Source organism: Carassius auratus, chromosome 40, assembly GCF_003368295.1.
Source record: "Carassius auratus strain Wakin chromosome 40, ASM336829v1, whole genome shotgun sequence".
Taxonomy (NCBI): Eukaryota; Metazoa; Chordata; class Actinopteri; order Cypriniformes; family Cyprinidae; genus Carassius; species Carassius auratus.
In genome coordinates this window covers 12,704,755-12,723,304 of record NC_039282.1, presented here as the reverse complement: position 1 = coordinate 12,723,304, position 18,550 = coordinate 12,704,755, and the positions used below count along the sequence as shown (strand labels likewise).

Here is an 18,550-nt window from a genome sequence, read left to right as displayed (position 1 = left end):
GAATCATCAATAAAAATAACTTTGTTATTGTCCTTTTGCATTATCGTCACTTTTTCTGTCTGCACTGCAGCTGTTTTGACACAAACTGTGTTGTATAAAGTGGTTTACAATTAAAGGTGACTTGACTTGTTGGAAGCCGTGTGTCAATTTGAAACACTAATCTATAATTTAGGCAATATAATATCTTATATCTATAATAAGAGGTCAGTATGGCTGAAAGCAAGTCGGTGTAAAGTTAATCACTAAACTTTTACGGTTACTTTTAGGCCTTTATAACAAAAATTTTTTTTTATGATAATTTATAAATGAGTGATAGAAACTAATATTTCCACCAGTTTGAATTCAGATTTAATTATTTGGGTTGTTCACAATATAATAAGCCTATTGTTCAGACTTATTCTGTGTTATGTAGCCTATTGCCTTTTTGTAAAGCCTACCCGTCTTGAGTTCCCCAAGTATATTTAGTGTTTTGAATTGACAACCACATTTTATATGTGACCCCTAAACTGAGATATTTTATAGACTATGAGAGAACATCTAAAACATGGTTTGTTGTTACTTTACATTTCACAATAATATTAGAATTAAACATAAAATGCTTTTCAAAACGCATACAATGCTAAAAAAAATTTTTTTTAAAAGGAGTGGTAATCAGAAGGCACAAGTTATTCAGAAGATCGTGTTCAAGAGATCAAGTTTGGACCGTATTCTTAATTTAGAGGTGTTAGCAACTCATGCATCAAATCTGATATGAGGGTTATACTACACAAAATATTCTGTGTGAATGAGTGCAATATTTGGAAATGAATGACCTCTTTACCAAAAATGTATTTGCATTATATAACATTTTCTTAATCCGCATTTTATTATTATTATTATAATCATTATTATTAATGATGTGTTAAACCAAAAACTAATTCAGTGCTGCTTCCATCTCTGTATACCTATGTATATTTTTATTATAGATCAGTGGTTCTAATGAATTACGTATATAGGGTGTTAATACAGTTTATGTTGTTCATGTGGTTCTAAAATCATCATCATCTGTGCATTATGTGCAGCAATACCATATAGGCCTATCTCATTTCCTTCTCTAGAATGGCTGTGAAAGGAAATGAAGTATGAGGCCACAGTAGTCTGGTATCGCTCCACCTCTTTTTTCCACTTCTGCACAAACTTCTGCCAAACCCTAAAGACAGTGTATTAACTCATTCCTCTCTTACTCACAGTATCGTATTTATTTGATCAGAGTGAGTCATCCCATTCATGCTGCTTTTTGTCATGTTTTGAAACGATTTCTACAATAATAGCAGGTATATGTGCAACATTGGAGGATTGCACCATGGTGCTCACCCACTCTTTCATGCAGTAATTCCTCATTCTGATGTTGCCTAATTAAGGAGATGCAATGGAAACTCTTTGCTCATCGTGTCTTCCACGATTTCGCTGAAGATTTGATTCCTTCTCTGGTCTTGTTTATGGTTTCTGTTGTGATGCATCGTGTCAAACGTGAAGTGATATTTACCAGGTCCTGTTTTAGGGGACATGACATTTACGTGTGATGATTTGGGTCTATATGTAGGCGCTGAAAGGTTGTTTCTGCATAAACGTAAAATACCTCTGACATTAATATTAGCATATGTGTTCACTGATAGCAGCAAATATCATTTCTGGAGTTTTCTGCTATGAACAAGGTGTTGTAATCATGCAAATGACATCAGGGATTGAAGAAATGACCACTAGAAAATATTAGATAATAGTGTGCTTGAAAAAGCAAATGTGACATACATTCTTTCTTTCAGTGTAGGATGAATCTTGATACTTCTTCGATTGGTGGCAGCACTCGAAATATGACTAAAAACACCATAAAAGGTATTATAAAAATATCCATACAACTTGTGTGCTATATTTTAAGTCTTGTGAAGCTGTAATGTAACTAAAAAGGAGAAATGATAATATTTACCACACTCGTGTCATTCCAAACCCACAAGTCTTTTGTTCATCTTCAAAACACAAATAAAAATTACGTTCATTATCCATGTCTTATGAAGAGACCTTTTTTTTTTTTTTTTTTTACGAAAATCTTTCCTTATCCTTATCCTTATCTTTTCCTAATCTTTCTTTTCCTTTAAATCTTATTTTTTTACTAATTCAAACTTGAATTGTCACAACTGAAAATGAGATCCAATGGAGTGTGGCATTACTGACATAAAAACTTAAAATTATAATTCATATTATAATATAAGCGTAAGAGAATGAGATTAGAAGGCTGTGGCAATGATATGATCAAATAATTAATATGTCAGTCTGTTTCTCACACAAGCTACACCAGATAACTTAAGAAGTCTTACAATATTGCATACAAGTCACACTTTTACAATATTTTATGTAGCTTTTTTTGTCATTTTGGAGCTTACCCACTTACCTCTTTCACTTTCATTATATTCTGGCAAGAAAAGTTGGAAAACACAACGGAAATTAAAGATTGTCCATTGAAATTTTTAGGTTAACTGTTATTTCAATAAACTTGACTGAAAAAACTCTTTATTGTCTAAGCAGAGTAGCCACTAAATTGATCAACATTTAAGTTTTTGTTTCACCATGAGTTGTTTTAGATTCGTTTACCAACATTTTGTGTTTCATGTTTGTTTACCAAAAAAAAGAAAAAAAGAAAGTCGTCTGAATTTTTAAATTGTCATAGTCATCAAACGGGTGTAGATTTTCATGCACTGCAAATCTGTGACTATAGCAGGTGCTCTCTGTAGAGAGTGCTATGTTCAAAGAGCACCTGTGATGTTACATCAAAGGCCAGGTCTTTGAGAGGGGGAAGTGTGGGAAAGCCCCATATTTTAGGTCACATTAATGTGGTGATTCAGTGGTATGGCTGTGTTGATAATTCTGTAAGGATTCCCTCCATGCTTTCCACACATATTACCCTTCTCTCCATTTTCCTTTACCTTGTGTCCCACTAATGCTCCACGTCGGAAGGGATAAGTGACGTAGAGCAGTCAGTTTCACAGCTCCTCTCTGCATCTAGGTTAACACTTTTACCACAAAGAAGAAGAAAAAAAGCACCTTTTCAGAGGAGGATGCACAGAAGAGCAGGAGTTTCTAAACAATAACTCTCCATGCCACCTCATGCAGTTATCCCCTGGCACCTTGTTTGTGTTGCCATGCAACGCATAAGCTTGAAGAACATGCTTATTTAGCGAACATTAGCGTATTTGTCGATGTGTGTTATGAGTCCACCAATAACTGTATCTCGGGAACAGTGAGGTTTTGAGTCAAAAGTCCAATTACACCAATGTGTTTTCTACAAGTGATTTTGCGTGTTGTTTTTCAAATATTTAGTGTAAAGCCCTCAGTTCTGTGAAATGCATAAAATTCCAAAAGTATCTTTATAGGACAAGCTGTCATGTTTTTTTTAAGGTGAGACACTGCAGGCAAAAACACTGTTTTTTTCAAGCACCTGTCACTTTTGAGATTTTGGGCTTTTTGGTTTTTCATAAAGTGCTTTTTCAAACTAGTGGAAGGAAAACATCCAAAAGACACTGTTAAGTGTTTCTTTTATAGCACTTTATCTGTTTGTGTCAATAGATTTCAATTACATTACATATTTTTAAAGGCCGTTTTCTCAAAATGAGTTTTTTCTTCAACACTGAGCCATAAATCTCCACTTCAGTAGCACTTACACACACCAAACAACATTTTTATTCCTGTCTATATTCTGAAGGTTTTTACATAGGGATTTGTTCCTATATATATTCCTTGGTTATATAAAACATTTTATTTCCCCCAAAATTGTGAAAATATATTGTTTTCTGGCTGTTCAAAGTATTTTCTGAAGTATGGAGTGACAAAAAAAGATAACCAGAATTCCCTCTGTAAAAACATTTGACTCTAATATGTCAAAAAAATTAAACAAAAAATTTGAAACTAATTTCATCTAGTGTTCAGATTTTTGTACTAGACATTTATGCAAATTAGCACATATTTTATTAAATAATGCCTCATTTGCATATTTTTTGAAAAAAAGTTTTTGAAAACTTGTAATACATAAAATGTTTGCAATAATCAATGTAATCAATCAACTGGGTAAGTAAGGTGATAACTATTAGTTTTTTTTTTGCCCTATTCACCTGCAGTGTCTCGCCTTAAATGCTAGAAATGACCCCCCAATTTTTTTATATTTTTAAGTTTACCCCAAAGTGAAAATTTGCTAAGAATACACTTACCATATATTAAGGTATATAATATTATATGGATATAATTAAATACATATTATTATATGGATACTCTTCAACGAATGGGTGCCGTCAAAATGAGAGTCAGATTAAAACATAACAAAAATCGTCAAACAATCCACTCGAGTCTGTCAGTTAACATCTTGTGCAGTGAAAAGCCTCATGTTTGTAAGAAACAAATCCATCATTAAGGCATTTTAGCTCCTGTGTCACCTTTGGCCACCTTTGACATCACTTCCTCCAGTGTCCATCCCCCATTGTCCTCTCACATCAGAATCCACCAAAATATTTGCTTTGGACAAGGCATTAATTGATTGACTGGACTGGTGATATGGATTATTTGTGGATTATTTTGATTTTTTTTTTTTTTACTCTTATTTTGACGGCACCCATTCACTGCAGAGGATCCACTTGTGGTGAGCGAATGGTGCTAAATTGTGGCATATTTAATTATCACAAAATGTCAACGTGCATTTGATGAACTGTATATCTTTTTATTAGGCAATGTTGTTTTTTGAATTTTAGACTTTGTGTCTATACTGAAATTGACTTTCAAAAAGGAACCCACTCTGAAATATTCACTAGAGGGAAATGTGACAATGTATGTAGACACCTTTAAATAGCTAAATGCATGAGTTTATGCATCAGTGCAAAAACCCACAAGCTAACAGGAAATGGTTGACGGTGCACAAACAGACATTCACAAATAAAGGTTAAGTTCAATTGCTTTGCATATCACCAAAGAAATGTGCTGACCCACTTCTTCTAGTTCTACATGCCAACGTAAGTTTTTACTTAAAGGTAAAGTTTGCATTTTTATTTTCTGTTTATTTTTAAGTCAGACTAATCTGGTTTTAAGAACACAAAGAGGTTAATTTTTCCTATGTCATAAACATGCAGTTGTTTGGAAGGGGCTGGTTCATATCAGGACACAATGAAAGTGTTGATTATGAAAGGAAGGATATGAAAAAAAAATCACATTATGCTTTAAATGATACTGATGAAACTGTGGATGTTAGTCTCATGAAAGAAGAACAGAAAAAGCTACCCAAAAATATCATGTTTGTTTGAAAAAAGCACAATTTGCTTCCTCAAGTGATTTTCCACACTGTTAGACAACTAATACAAGAGAGAGGAAGTAAATGAACTAAGCCTCAAATTTTCAGACACTACACTGTAGTTAACATGACTAGAATTAAGATGAGATAAATATAAACCAAATCTCTCTCAAATGGTGCAATTGCTTTATTAATAGCAACAAATTTGCATGAATCTGTGCAGTTTGCTTTATTCCATTACTATTATCCCATGTGGAGCACTGTTGTCATATGCTCTTTGTACATTATGCAACTCATCCCTACCTCACTGCAGTTTGTCAACCACAATACGGCATGATTTAAGATGCGAAGGTGAGGTGACATTTCAGCGTAGGCAGAGGAATAAACTAAAACATAGGATTTATAAATGTGGGGATTTCAGATTTGTGACTCATAGGACATGAAATTAGCTGTCTGCGTTACATGCGGTTACAGTTGGTTGATGAGGGCAAATTTTTGGAAATAAATTCAACTTCGTACAGTATACCCCATCGAGACTCAATACTTCAAATGTCAACATTGTTTCGATAGACAAACCAAAACTAGACTGTGTACTATATATTGACCTTGACATATTGTTCACTGTCTCTCTTGGGTAGTTTTGCAATGAGAGGAAGCTTCCTCCTGCCTTTGGACTTCTAGATTTGATGCGTTTGTACGCAATCGAAACAATGCTTGTATTTGTGGCTAAAGTGGGTTTAAGTTTCAGTGGTTTGCTTTCCGAAGGCCAACAGGAAGGCCACGTTTAGCTGGGGCTCTTATGATGACTGGCTCCCTCATGTGGCTGCCTGAAGTAAATGGGAACTGGCTACATGCTGAGTTGAGTTAAAGGTGCAATAGGAGATCTTGGAAAAGGCTAATATTAGCCTTATAGCACTGAAAGCGAACATCTGGGAACTGAGAGACGATAGGAGAGCTGACGAGTGTCAACAAAAAAAGTATGACAAATAAACAAACAAAAACACATCTTGATAGTCCAGAAGCATTCACTGCATGATGAAACCCATTGGAATGTAGTCAGAATGCCCTTATAGTTCAAGCAATGGAGAATAGGTTTTTATGTTTTTATATTCATTTCACAAGCAATGTACTTTTCTGAATATCAGCACATAAATATGTTGTTAATTTTATACAACAGTGTACAGTAACGCGGTGTTTCATTCTTTGAATGAATCTGTTTTTGAACGAATCATTTTTTGAATTTGCATGATTCAATAAATCTTTTATTAAGATTAAAACAGGGATTTGGTGCCACCTACTGGCGGTTTTATTTTCATCTTTATTTATCCATGACGGACCTAAACCAGCCAAGGTGCCAGCACAAAAAAAAAAAACACATTCAGCAAAATAATGTTTAATAAGCCATATTGAACCAAATCCAGCCATTTCAGGCCCCAGAAGGAAAATAAAGCTTAAAAATAATAGTTAATTTTTCATAAAAAAAAAAAAATAAAAACCTTTTTTAGACACATTTTTAAATCATTGTGTAAAATTAGCTCTGGGACATCACTGCAATACAATAAAACTAAATTTATTGGTCCTATGCCTTCCACAGAATGTATAAATACAGATAAATACATTTAGACCACTTAACTTAATGATAGCTATAGGGATGTGAAGAGACTTTCAGCCAGCATAACAAAAACATTTTCTGAAGACAATCACCTATTGCACCTTTAAAATGAAGAACAGACTGTGAATTGCAGTGAACTGACTTTTATTTTGATATAGCTTACAGAAAGAACAACTGTAGTTCACAAATAAATTATATTTTAAAATGTATTCATTTCAAAATGTTTGTGTCGACAACTGTTCATCATAATGTTTGCATTAAATTAAGAAATTCCAGAACAGTTTATAGAACATTAACAGCCCTTAAAAAAGAAATTAAATAAAAATAAAATATTATACACAAATAAGCAATAAACAATTTCAATTGGAATGTCTTCAAAAATATTTTAATATAATAAATCTTAAAACATTTCTCTAAAATGTCATATAAAACTCTTAAAATTTTTAAACACATAAAAAAATATCAAAATATTATTTTTGAAACCCATAATGGGCTTGAGAACTAACCATACAAACATCTTTTACCAGTTACTTTGGTAAATATAAATACAGACAATTTTAATCCTTTGGGAGAATCACTTGACATAAAACGAGGTGACAGACACTCAGAAATTGAAATGTGAGTCTTGTAATTCTTTAAGGAGATACAATCTGTTCATTTAAACCCTGATTGCACTTTGCACAAAATTCAGACTTATTATTTGTTATTAAACAAGATAATTTCCCAGTAAGTATCATAATCATTTCCTGATATGTCCTTGATTTGATTTATATTCAGGCTGATGCTTTCTCCCTTGCACAGCTTGACCAGATGGATCATTGTCAACGATCCTGGTCCATTGCCCTTGACCTCACTTAATCTTCTACTGTTTGTTACATTGCTTCTGTTTTTGATCAAAGTAACAGTCGGTACTTCATTTGTTTGAGGAATCTGTTGGAAGTAGACCTGGACGTGGAAATAGTACAGCCCGCTGTCTCTAACTATGACAGTGCTGTTCTCCAGGGAGACTAAGTTGCTCTCACACGGTTGAGGGCATATCCAGTCCTTTTCTTTGTCTGCAGGAAGAGAATAGAAATATTAGTGTGCATTCTAGAAATCTCCCAACATTCCCCAAATTTGAAAACTTTACTAGAAACAACAGAGTGCTTAAATTCGTAATAGATCACATTTCCTGTTGAAGAATAGGGTCATTTCAGAGGGATCGGCTGAATATGAAATCCCAAACCACTCTTACCAAATAGTATGCTATTATAAATTCAGCCTTAATTTATGTTACTATCAGCTTTTTGTCTGATTTTATTAGCTTTAAATTGCATTTGCTTTTATTAGGCAATTAAGATAAAGTTGATTTAATATGCAAACAATTATATATACAAATATATATATACGTGTGTTTGTGTGTGTGTGTGTTTAAAACCTTTAAAGTTTGGGATCGGTAAGATTTTTCTTTTTTCTTTTGAAAGAAGCCTTTTATGCTCATTGTGGCTATATTTATTAGATCAAAAAAAAACAAAAGTAATATTGGGAAATATTATTACAATTTAAAATATCTGTTTTCTGTTTTAATATATTTTAAATGTTGATTGTTTCTGCGATGGCAAAGCTGAATTTGATTAAGTGCCCAAAAAATCGGCACTTAATTCGAATTGTAATTAATTTCCTAATATTATCAATGTTGAAAACTGTCTCCTGGCGGCTTTAAAGAATACAAAGTTCCAAAGAACAGTATTTTTATTTGTATTTTTTGTAACAAGTCTTGCACTCAGTTTTGAGCAATTTAATGTGAAAATGTATATTTTGAACGGTAGTCTATATACATGTGCAAATGTTCTCCTGCTATCTTGTTCCATAATCAGTAAGAAATTCAAACATACCTCTAAATAAAATGTCAAACACAAGAGTATCTATAGCATTCATTCAGTTCACACCTTTAAGAAGTACTCTATTCGTTCTTCTATCCACCTTTAATCACTCTTTTCATTTTCTTTCATAATTGTTCCATGTGTGGGGGTCAGAGCTGGCACTCATCCCACATATTATGAAACACACTTCACACAGGACGTGAAGCGAGGTCAGGGAACGAGGGACTTTTAAAGGAACGTTTCCACCTCCTTCCTCATACACGAGCCGTGCACATTTAGACTAGTTATATTTCCACTGATTCACCACGCCTCTGCAATAAACATTCAGTGTCACTTCAGAAGTATCTTTGTGGTCACTGAATCTGGTTCATCCTGCGAGTGAGCGCAGGCAACATTTACACGAATGAGACGAAAGAAGTACGACCTCCTACTTGATTGGAGTGAAGTTGATCGAGCAGATAACATGAGCTAGCTTCACAGAAAACGACCAGGCTGAGCTTATTTACAGATGTGATGTACATATTTCAATGTGGTATACAAACTCAAGAGACTTTTAGATCACAAAAGATTCTTTAAAAGCAGAAAAACCGCATGCCAGACTTCCTCAGTGCAGCAAAGAAACCGAGTGACACAATGACACAACCAAAATTCCCGCTGTCTCTTGTTTTCATGATATTCAGAGAAGTGAGATACAGAAAAAGTGTGAAAGGGAAAGTTGTACAAAAGAGGATGAAGGGGGAAACAGCAAAGAGGAAACATGCAAGACTTCCACAGGGAGGAACATTTTGCTCACCTCTAATCAGACGGATATAGTCAATGACGGATGGATCATGCACGAAATCTGAAAGTGCAACCAAATCAGTTTGGTTACTTTTTTTTTAAATAAAAACTTTTTTTTTTTTAAAGATACAAAATTCCCAGAATATAAATATTTCCAAACTGAAATATGATACATAAAAAAAAATAAAAAATAGCTCAACATCTCTCACCTATTCGTTGTTCAGTTTTGCCATTGTTTTCTGCAAAAGAGTATTTAACTGTTACTTTCAGGACAAAAGTACACAATTTTCCATTAAATTGAAATTAAAATATGTGTGTGTGTGGGGGGGGGGGAGATTTGTAAAAGTTTAAAAAGCAAACCTGTTGTATTTGACTCTTTGTTTCCAGTCACGTCTGACTAAATAATAATAAGAAAAAAAACATATTCATATGAAAATAAACAACTTTGAAATATCAGGTGAAGTATGCAATGTTAAAAATTCTTCTATCCATTAGTAGCCATTAGTAGATTGGTTTCCTCCTGAAAGTGTGACTTTCAAACATTGCTATATTTATTTGAGCAGCAAATCTACCAACATTTGACAAACCAAAACAAAACCTGTAAAAATGACACGATCTTGGAACTGTATAAAAATGTGTGCCATTACAAAGAGTCCACGTCTATCCTAGTTTACAGCTTCGTTTTCATGTGTTAAATTAAAAATGGCATCCAAACTGATTAATGTCTATAGCATAGGGTTGGGTTGGGACCATCAGTTTTGCCATAAAAATGGCAGACGGATTGAGAATATTCTTGAAAGCAGGCTATATTAAAGTGTTTCTATATGACATACGTATGCTATCTCAAAGCAATGTGGAGGTCAACCTACCTTTTTGTGCAGATTTGCAAGATATACTGTCACTATCAAAAGAGCTGAACTCAACAGGCAGCACCAGCCAATCAGGAGGCGGAACCAGGGGTGACTTGAGCTGGTCATCTCCGTGACTAACTGAGACGGAGAAAAGGGAAACAAATCCATTTTGAAACCACAGATATATGTTTACATTGATGTGGATGAAACCAACATAACAGCCTACTGACCTAAATGCATGGACTTGAAAGGAATGCACAACGGTAGAAAGTACAATCTATTTTCACAAACTAGTGAGGTGAGCAAATCAATTTTTATCTATTTTACTTACAGGCCCCAGACCCATCTACTCTCTCTCCACATCGGTTGTGTGTGTATGGCTAAAAAAAGCAGCTTTATATTTGCCTCTCACTAAAGTGAGGTAAATTCCCATGTTGACCACAAAGATACCCTGACCTCAAACCCAGGTGGGTAGAATTGAACATACTGACTGTTCAGTACTTTGAAGCTGGACATTTTTCTGCCAACTGAAAACACATTATCTTCTAAAGGAAGAATTTTTGTTCATTTAATTTACCACTGATCTGACCATTTTTTGTGAAGATATCGATTCGTTTTTCTAAAGAGATTCACTGTGTGTTTGCTGCATGTCAGTAGAAAAGCATGTGTGCCAATTTCTAAAGAGTCTTCCAAAGAGTTCCCATTATTATTCCCATCATCTCTCTGAGAAACAAACAGCAATACAAAATGACCCTACACTTACCGGATTACCAATGAACTCATCTAATCTAATGAATACTATGAATCTAATCTGAATAGGAGTATCCTTTAAGCCTAGATGGCAAATGTGTTAAATTACATTAGCAAATATTTAAGATTGGGGGATCTAAAGTGAAATTTTCAAAACTGCTTATTGAAAAATACATATTGATCAACATCTAATCTGAATAATCAGGAGTGCCACATCCCCCCATGGTTATTGTCCTGAAAGTGTATATGTACAGTACACTTTTCATAGATCCATGACTAAATGCAAATCCCCAATAGAATTATGCAATTAATTGTTCAATTAACATCTTCTATAAGGAATATAAAGAGTGAGAATGAAATGACAATATAATATGACCAGATCTCATCAATACTGAGTACTAAATTATGAGAGAGGTTGCTTTACTCACCTTAGTGTGTGCTGTAGTGTGGAATGTGACTATGGGACTGAATGAGCATCTAGACATGGTCTCTCCCTCAGGGTTTCCCCTTTTCAAGCTCTCATTTTCTAGCCCTGGACCTTCTCTCTCTCTCTGTCTCTCTCTCTCTCTCTCTCTCTCTCTCTGTGTGTGTGTGTGTGTGTTTGCTTTTTTCTCTCTTCCTCAGTTTCTTTCGCTGGTAGTGGCTGTGGTTGGAAACAAGAGAAGGTAGATTGCCTGAACATCACTGTACTAGAAATTAATTGGGTCTGAAGTTGCTGAAAGTGATTGGACTTAGGCTTTGGCTTCACTGAGTAGATATATAAACTACCCTTCTGCCTCTTTATTGTTACAGATACAGGGATTTCAGCTACAACACAACAAAGATGAAATGAAGATAAAAGGTCATAGAGATGTGGCTTCTGTTTAAACACATAAGTCAGTCCTAAAAGCTGCCAATTTCTCTTCAGCTCAACCAAAAAGAGGAAAAGGTGGTTTGCCCAAGGGGAATACTAGGGGTCATGCTGTGTTTGTATAATGCGGTGATTCATCCAGGAGAGGAGGTAGTATTAATGTGTTTATATTGATAAGCAGGCAGTTATTGTTTTTTTTTCACTCTGATCCACAGCATTTCTTCTTTCCTTCTCTTGGATGTTTTAAACCCTGTGGGACATCCCCCATTCAGCTTGTACTTTCCTATGAAGACATGCATACCACATACTCCTACACAAAGGCCCACACAAAGACAAACTCTTGTACTGTCCCTGTCTCTTGGGTTATTGTGACTGCAGTGAATAGCCATGGTGTTATCGATATATAAACAAAACATATTCCTTAAAATATATAAGGAGGAATCCTTCAGATGAAACCAAAACAATCAGTTTACAAAAACAGCACTGCCACTAATAGGATTTTGAATGGGATGTTTGAAGCTGTTAATGGTCATTCACACCGAGGAAGATAAGTATAACTATACAAATTTAATAATCAATTGTAAATCCAATTTCAAGTTTATTTGTAAAGTGCGTTTTACTATACAAATATTTGCAAAGCAACTTTACAGAAAATTAAGTTTCTACAATATTTAGTAGTAGCTTATCAGGGGACACTGTCAGTTTATGTGCAAATGAAAGGAATTTTCTGAAAAGTTAAATGAATCACTCTCATTCAATTCAAGTTTATTTGTATAGCACTTTTCACAATGCAAATCGTTTGCAAAGCAGCTTTACAGAAAATGTACATTTCTACATTATATTTAGCGTGAGTTCTGTGAATACAGTGAAGTCCACACCCACAGCTATAACAATGATGACATAGTGAAATAATATCGTTTACAGGACTTCACCATCCCTGTATAATTTGAATTATTAAAACTTTATGATTATCATTATCAGGCATTGTGTACAACAATTGCTGGCTCTTTGATTAATCGCTTTGTTCCTCTTTTGCAAGCGTCTGCTAAACGCATAGATGTAAATGTAAATCAATATTATTATATTTCCCATCTGGTAACACTTTACAATAACAGCACATTAATAATCTAAGACCTCAGTTCAGGTTTAATAATAACTAATTTAAATATTACATTAGTATGATCATGAACAATTAAGGCATGTATTCATCAAGAACTAACCTTAACATGGATCAAATGAAATCATATGTGAAAACTTACCCAAAGTGTTAATTAATATTAACTAACAAATATGTTGTAATGTAGTCAAGGAGATCCTTATTCACAAATGTATTAATATGAACTAATATGAATTAAGGTTAGTTCTTGAGTAGTACATGTCTTAACTTATCATTCGTTCATATTAAAGTATATTCAGTTTAGGTGTTGGTACATGATTATTCATGTACTGTTATTGTAAAGAGTTCCCTATCATCCTTTGTGTGAACAGGCCTTTAACTCTTTATTTATTATTCATCATTTAAATACATTGTAGATTTCATATATAAACATACAAAAATCATGACATGTTTTGTTAGTAGCAATTTCATTCACCAGAGGTGTAAAGTATTTGAGGAAAGTTAATTTATTAGGCCTACTGTACTTGACTATCATTTTGGATACTCTGTTTTACTGAGTATCAAATATATAAGCAACTTTTACTCTCCTTAGCAAATAGTTGTGAATCGAGGTGTTTTATATATGACTGCAGCTGGGAATGAGACCGAATCCAGCATATCCAGTGCATACTTTTCAAAATGGCATCTAACCTGATTAATGTCTGTAGCATAGGGTTGGGTTGGGACCAATATTTTGGCATAACAATGGCAGACGGGTGAGAATTAGCTTGAAAACAGGCTACAGTACATCAAAGTGTTTCTATATGATATACTATGCCATCCATACTTTTTAATTCTACTAAACATTATTTTATTTATCCATTATACCGAAGAAACCTTTTTGAAGTTTTTCCTCTCTCTCTCTCTCTCTCTCTCTTTTTTTTGAGGTGTTTTGAAGTGTTTTATTTTGGTTTTAGAAAATAAACGTGATTGCTCTCCTCTCTGTGCCTTGTCTTGGACTTTTATGTCACTTCATTGGTTCCCAGGAGTATCTTGTTATCTTGTTATGCTTGTTAGCCCCGTGTATATATAGCCCTAGTGCTTCTTTAGATCCTTGTGAGTTGTAGAATGGAATGGTTGTCTGTTATTTTTTATTAAATATTTTTTCCTTGTGGTTTTTGGTGTGTTGTTTGTTCTAGTTTTCCCACACCTGCACACAGATCCTTGCCTCTACCTGTCTACCCAGCTTTTCCACAAGTAGACTATTGTTCAAAGAGACAGGTCACAGAAATGTTCCACAAATGCCAACAGATATTCATGTGGCTCAGTGGTAGAGCATAGTGTTAGCGGTGCAAAAGGCTGAAGGTTCAATTCCCAAGGAAAACACACACACAAACAAAAACACTGTTAGTCGCTTTGGATTGAAACATCTGCTGAACGTAAATAGTGCATCTTTGAGTGTGTAGTAAGTATAAGTAAAATGCTTAAGGCTTTTACTCAAGTTGTTTTGTAATTGGTGACTTGTAAATTGAAGTGTTGAAAATTTCACTGTAAGGTATCTGTACTTTTAAGTATTATTGTAAGGTACTCTTTACACCTCTGTCATTTACTGAACTGAAAGCGTAGCAAAATACTGACTATACATAGAACCACGTGTCATGTACTGTATTTAGGACTGATACAAAAGAGAAGAGTTTTGTGTTACCAGGATTCCTTTTCTAATTAAAGAAGGTGGGGACACTCTCCTTAATGAGAGGGAAACTCAAGCAGATGTTTGCTGCAGATAAGATCAGATGCTGAGATAAGAATAAGGTCAATAAACAATTGTAGGTGGAGACTCTTCGGTGGGAAACTCTCATGCTTGATTTTTTTTCACAGCAGTCTTTCTAGCATGATTCGCAAGAATCTTTCTGTTTTCATTTGTTGGGGAGGGGGGAAAGACCGATTTATATTAAGAGGCGTGTGTTTACAACAGATGAAGGAATCAGAAGAAAGAGGGAAAGAGACATAAAGAAGGAGAGATTAAGATCAGACTTTGGGAACATCATATTCTCTTTAGTATTCCATCTGTGGAAGAAAAACCAGTGGGGTGACATTCTGTATGAGGTTAGCCGTAGTGATTATGAAATGGCCTGTGCTTTCCCCAGCGCTGCGTTGTGCGCCTGGTATAAAAAGATCACTATAGATCCAAACCAAGATAAAACTGTGGGTATGAAAGTAAAACTGTCCAACTTACATAGTAGACTGCTGTTACTTACTTCATCTGCAGCTACCTGTTTACATGGAACCCCATACATTTACTGATTTGTTGCATGACCTTTTAAATATAAAAGTTCCTTATTAGCAAGTATGGTTTCATGAAGAACCTTTAGCATCCATGGAACCTTTACATTGCATAAGAAGTTCTTTATAGTGGAAAACATTATTTAGATGATGTAAAGATGTTCTACACACTAAGAAAACAATTATTTTAAAAACTGTTCATTGAAAGGAACCAAGAATGGTTCTTCTATGGCATCACTGTGAAATCCCCATTTGAAATCTTTATTTTTAAGAGTGTGGACCTGCAGTCTAAATTATACAGTGTAAATGAGGAATGTCAAATTATAAAGACCCTTTTGGGACAGGGTCCTTTTGATGCCTTAATATTAGCAAGCATAACTCATCAGGTTTTCAAGCAAAGCATGTGACTCCTTTTTAGCATGACCTTTTCTAAAAATATGCATTACATGGAATAAAAAGTCATGGAAAACCTATAAATATCAACGAATTTTAATTCTTTTTTATTTAATTCTAATTCTAATGTCCCAAGCCTGAAAAGGCATGTCAAACATCTATAAGTTTGCATATTAAAATATATTTTTGTAGATTTATTTATTAAGTCTGAATGATAAAAAAAAAAAATATGTGGAAAGGTCATAGAAATGGGGTTCAAAATGTGGAGGACCAATTGGAATGACTACTGGAATTATTTGCATACTGTTTAATACAATTTTACCATATTGATATTCAGATTCAAAGGCACCCAAGTTTGCTTGTTTGTGGACTACCACATTTACATTTTACAACATTTGCAGTCTGTCTGTGAATTCTCATTTATCACACTGCAGCACAATTGATATATATAGATCTGGACTCTGGAGATTTCTGCATCTGCTGGTGACCTGTGGGAGTGAGAAATTGCTTCATAACTGTCAACTCACATTGTAATCTCTGCTAGAAAAAGAAAGCCGCAATGTTTACACATGCAGTATCTTTGCATTTAGGCAGTTTATATTGTTTATACATTTTCATTTACCTTTACATTTACAACAACAACAAAAAAATGTTTGTTTTACACACTAAGAAAAAAATGGTCCTTTTAAGAACTGTTTACTGGTAAGTTCTTTGAGAAACCAACAAATTGTTCTTTTAAGAACAGTTTACTGGAAGATTCTTTGGGAAACCAAAAAATTGTTCTTTTAAGAACTGTTTACTGGAGGGTTCTTTGAGAAACCGAAAAATGGTTCTTCTATGACATCACTGAGAAACCAAGAAACTTTCACTAAGCAGTGCCTTATCAGATGCAAATGGTGGATGGCATTAACCGTACTATGCATGGTCTTTTTTTTTTTTTTAATGCACCATACATTGATATATATCGTGCTTGAATTTTTTTTTGTAATCAGTTGACACCTCTGCAATGTTCCACAGGGCCACTTCCCCTTCTCATGCTTCCAATTTGGCCCACCGTGGTTAATCTTTTTCCATTTTCCGTTGCCCCCTCAGTGTACTTATATGTCAATAATTAATAAGATGCATCAATGTTTTTTGTTTTTATTTATACTTTTTAATTTTTTAGATTGCTATTTCATTTTAAGACCACAAAAATAAAAACATTTTTGTTGCCTTTGCTATGTCAGCTGTGTTCATCTCAGTGTTGTCATTACAATGCTAAGTGTCCAAACTATGACCACATATTTCATTCAAATGCAGCAGATTGTGTTATATGCGTATAAGAGAACTATTGACAATTGAGAGCAGAAATATTATGCATAACTGTCTCTTTCCAACCATGAAATAGATACATAAAATAAATGGAAATTGTGGTCTTTAACTGTTCCACAGACCACTGCTGGAAGGGAAATCAAGTGTACCCATGTCACGCTAATATAGATTATCTATATGCATAGTAGTATATGAATGTTAATTAAAACTGAAAGTGAATTACAAACCCGATTACAAAAAAGTTGGGACACTATACAAATTGTGAATAAAAACAGAATGCAATGTGGAAGTTTCAAATTTCAATATTTTATTCAGAATACAACATAGAAAATTTATAATTTTAAGTGAAAAATAAGTTTATTTTACATTTCATGGCATCAACACATCTCAAAAAAGGGTCAAGGCCATGTTTACCACTGTGTGGCATCCCTCTTCTTTTTATAAAGGTCTGCAAACATCTGGGGACTGATGAGACAAGTTGCTCACGTTTAGTAATAGGAATGTTGTCCCATTCTTGTCTATACAGGCTTCTAGTTGCTCAACTGTCTTAAGTCTTCTTTGTCACATCTTCCTCTTTATGGTGCGCCAAATGTTTTCTATGGGTGAAAGATCTGGACTGCAGGCTGGCCATTTCAGTACCCAGATCCTTCTACGCAGCCATGATGTTGTAATTGATGCAGTATGTGGTCTGGCATTGTCATGTTGGAAAATGCAAGGTCTTCCCTGAAAGAGACAATGTCTAGATGGGAGCATATGTTGTTCTAGAACTTGGATATACCTTTCAGCATTGATAGTGCCTTTCCAGATGTGTAAGCTTCCCATGCCACACGCACTCATGCAACCCCATACTATCAGAGATGCAGGCTTCTGAACGGAGCGCTGTTAACATTTTGGGTTGTCCTTGTCCTCTTTAGTCCGGATGATATAGCGTCCCAGTTTTCTAAAAAGAACTTCAGATTTTGATTGGTCTGACCACAGAACAGTTTTCCACAGTCCATTTTAAATGAGCCTTGGCCCAGAAAAAATGCCTGCGCTTCTGGATCATGTTTAGATATGGCTTCTTTTTTGACCTATAGAGTTTTATCCGGCAACGGCGAATGAAATGGTGGATTGTGTTCACCGACAATGTTTTCTGGAAGTATTCCTTAGCCCATGTTGTGATTTCCATTACAGTAGCATTCCTGTATGTGATGCAGTGCCGTCTAAGGGCCCGGAGATCACAGGCATCCAGTATGGTTTCCGGCCTTGACCCTTACACACAGAGATTGTTCCAGATTCTCTGAATCTTTGGATGATGTTATGCACTGTAGATGATGATAACTTCAAACTCTTTGCAATTTTTCTCAGAGAAACTCCTTTCTGATATTCCTCCACTATTTTTCGCCACAGCATTGGGGGACTTGGTGATCCTCTGCCCATCTTGACTTCTGAGAGACACTGCCACTCTGAGAGGCTCTTTT

General features: G+C 34.7%; 1 protein-coding gene across 1 annotated transcript; it reads right to left on the bottom strand.

The window, feature by feature from the left end:
- Positions 1–7,409: 7,409 nt before the first annotated feature.
- Positions 7,410–12,697, bottom strand: LOC113058614 (uncharacterized). The gene is made up of 6 exons (XM_026226657.1): positions 11,586–12,697; positions 10,426–10,545; positions 9,917–9,953; positions 9,766–9,795; positions 9,570–9,617; positions 7,410–7,969 (listed from the first exon to the last, which is right to left on the bottom strand). Exons 1-6 carry the CDS (start codon positions 11,640–11,642, stop codon positions 7,611–7,613), a joined length of 651 nt encoding a protein of 216 aa, XP_026082442.1. The 5' UTR covers positions 11,643–12,697; the 3' UTR covers positions 7,410–7,610.
- Between the last annotated feature and the right edge of the window lie 5,853 nt (positions 12,698–18,550).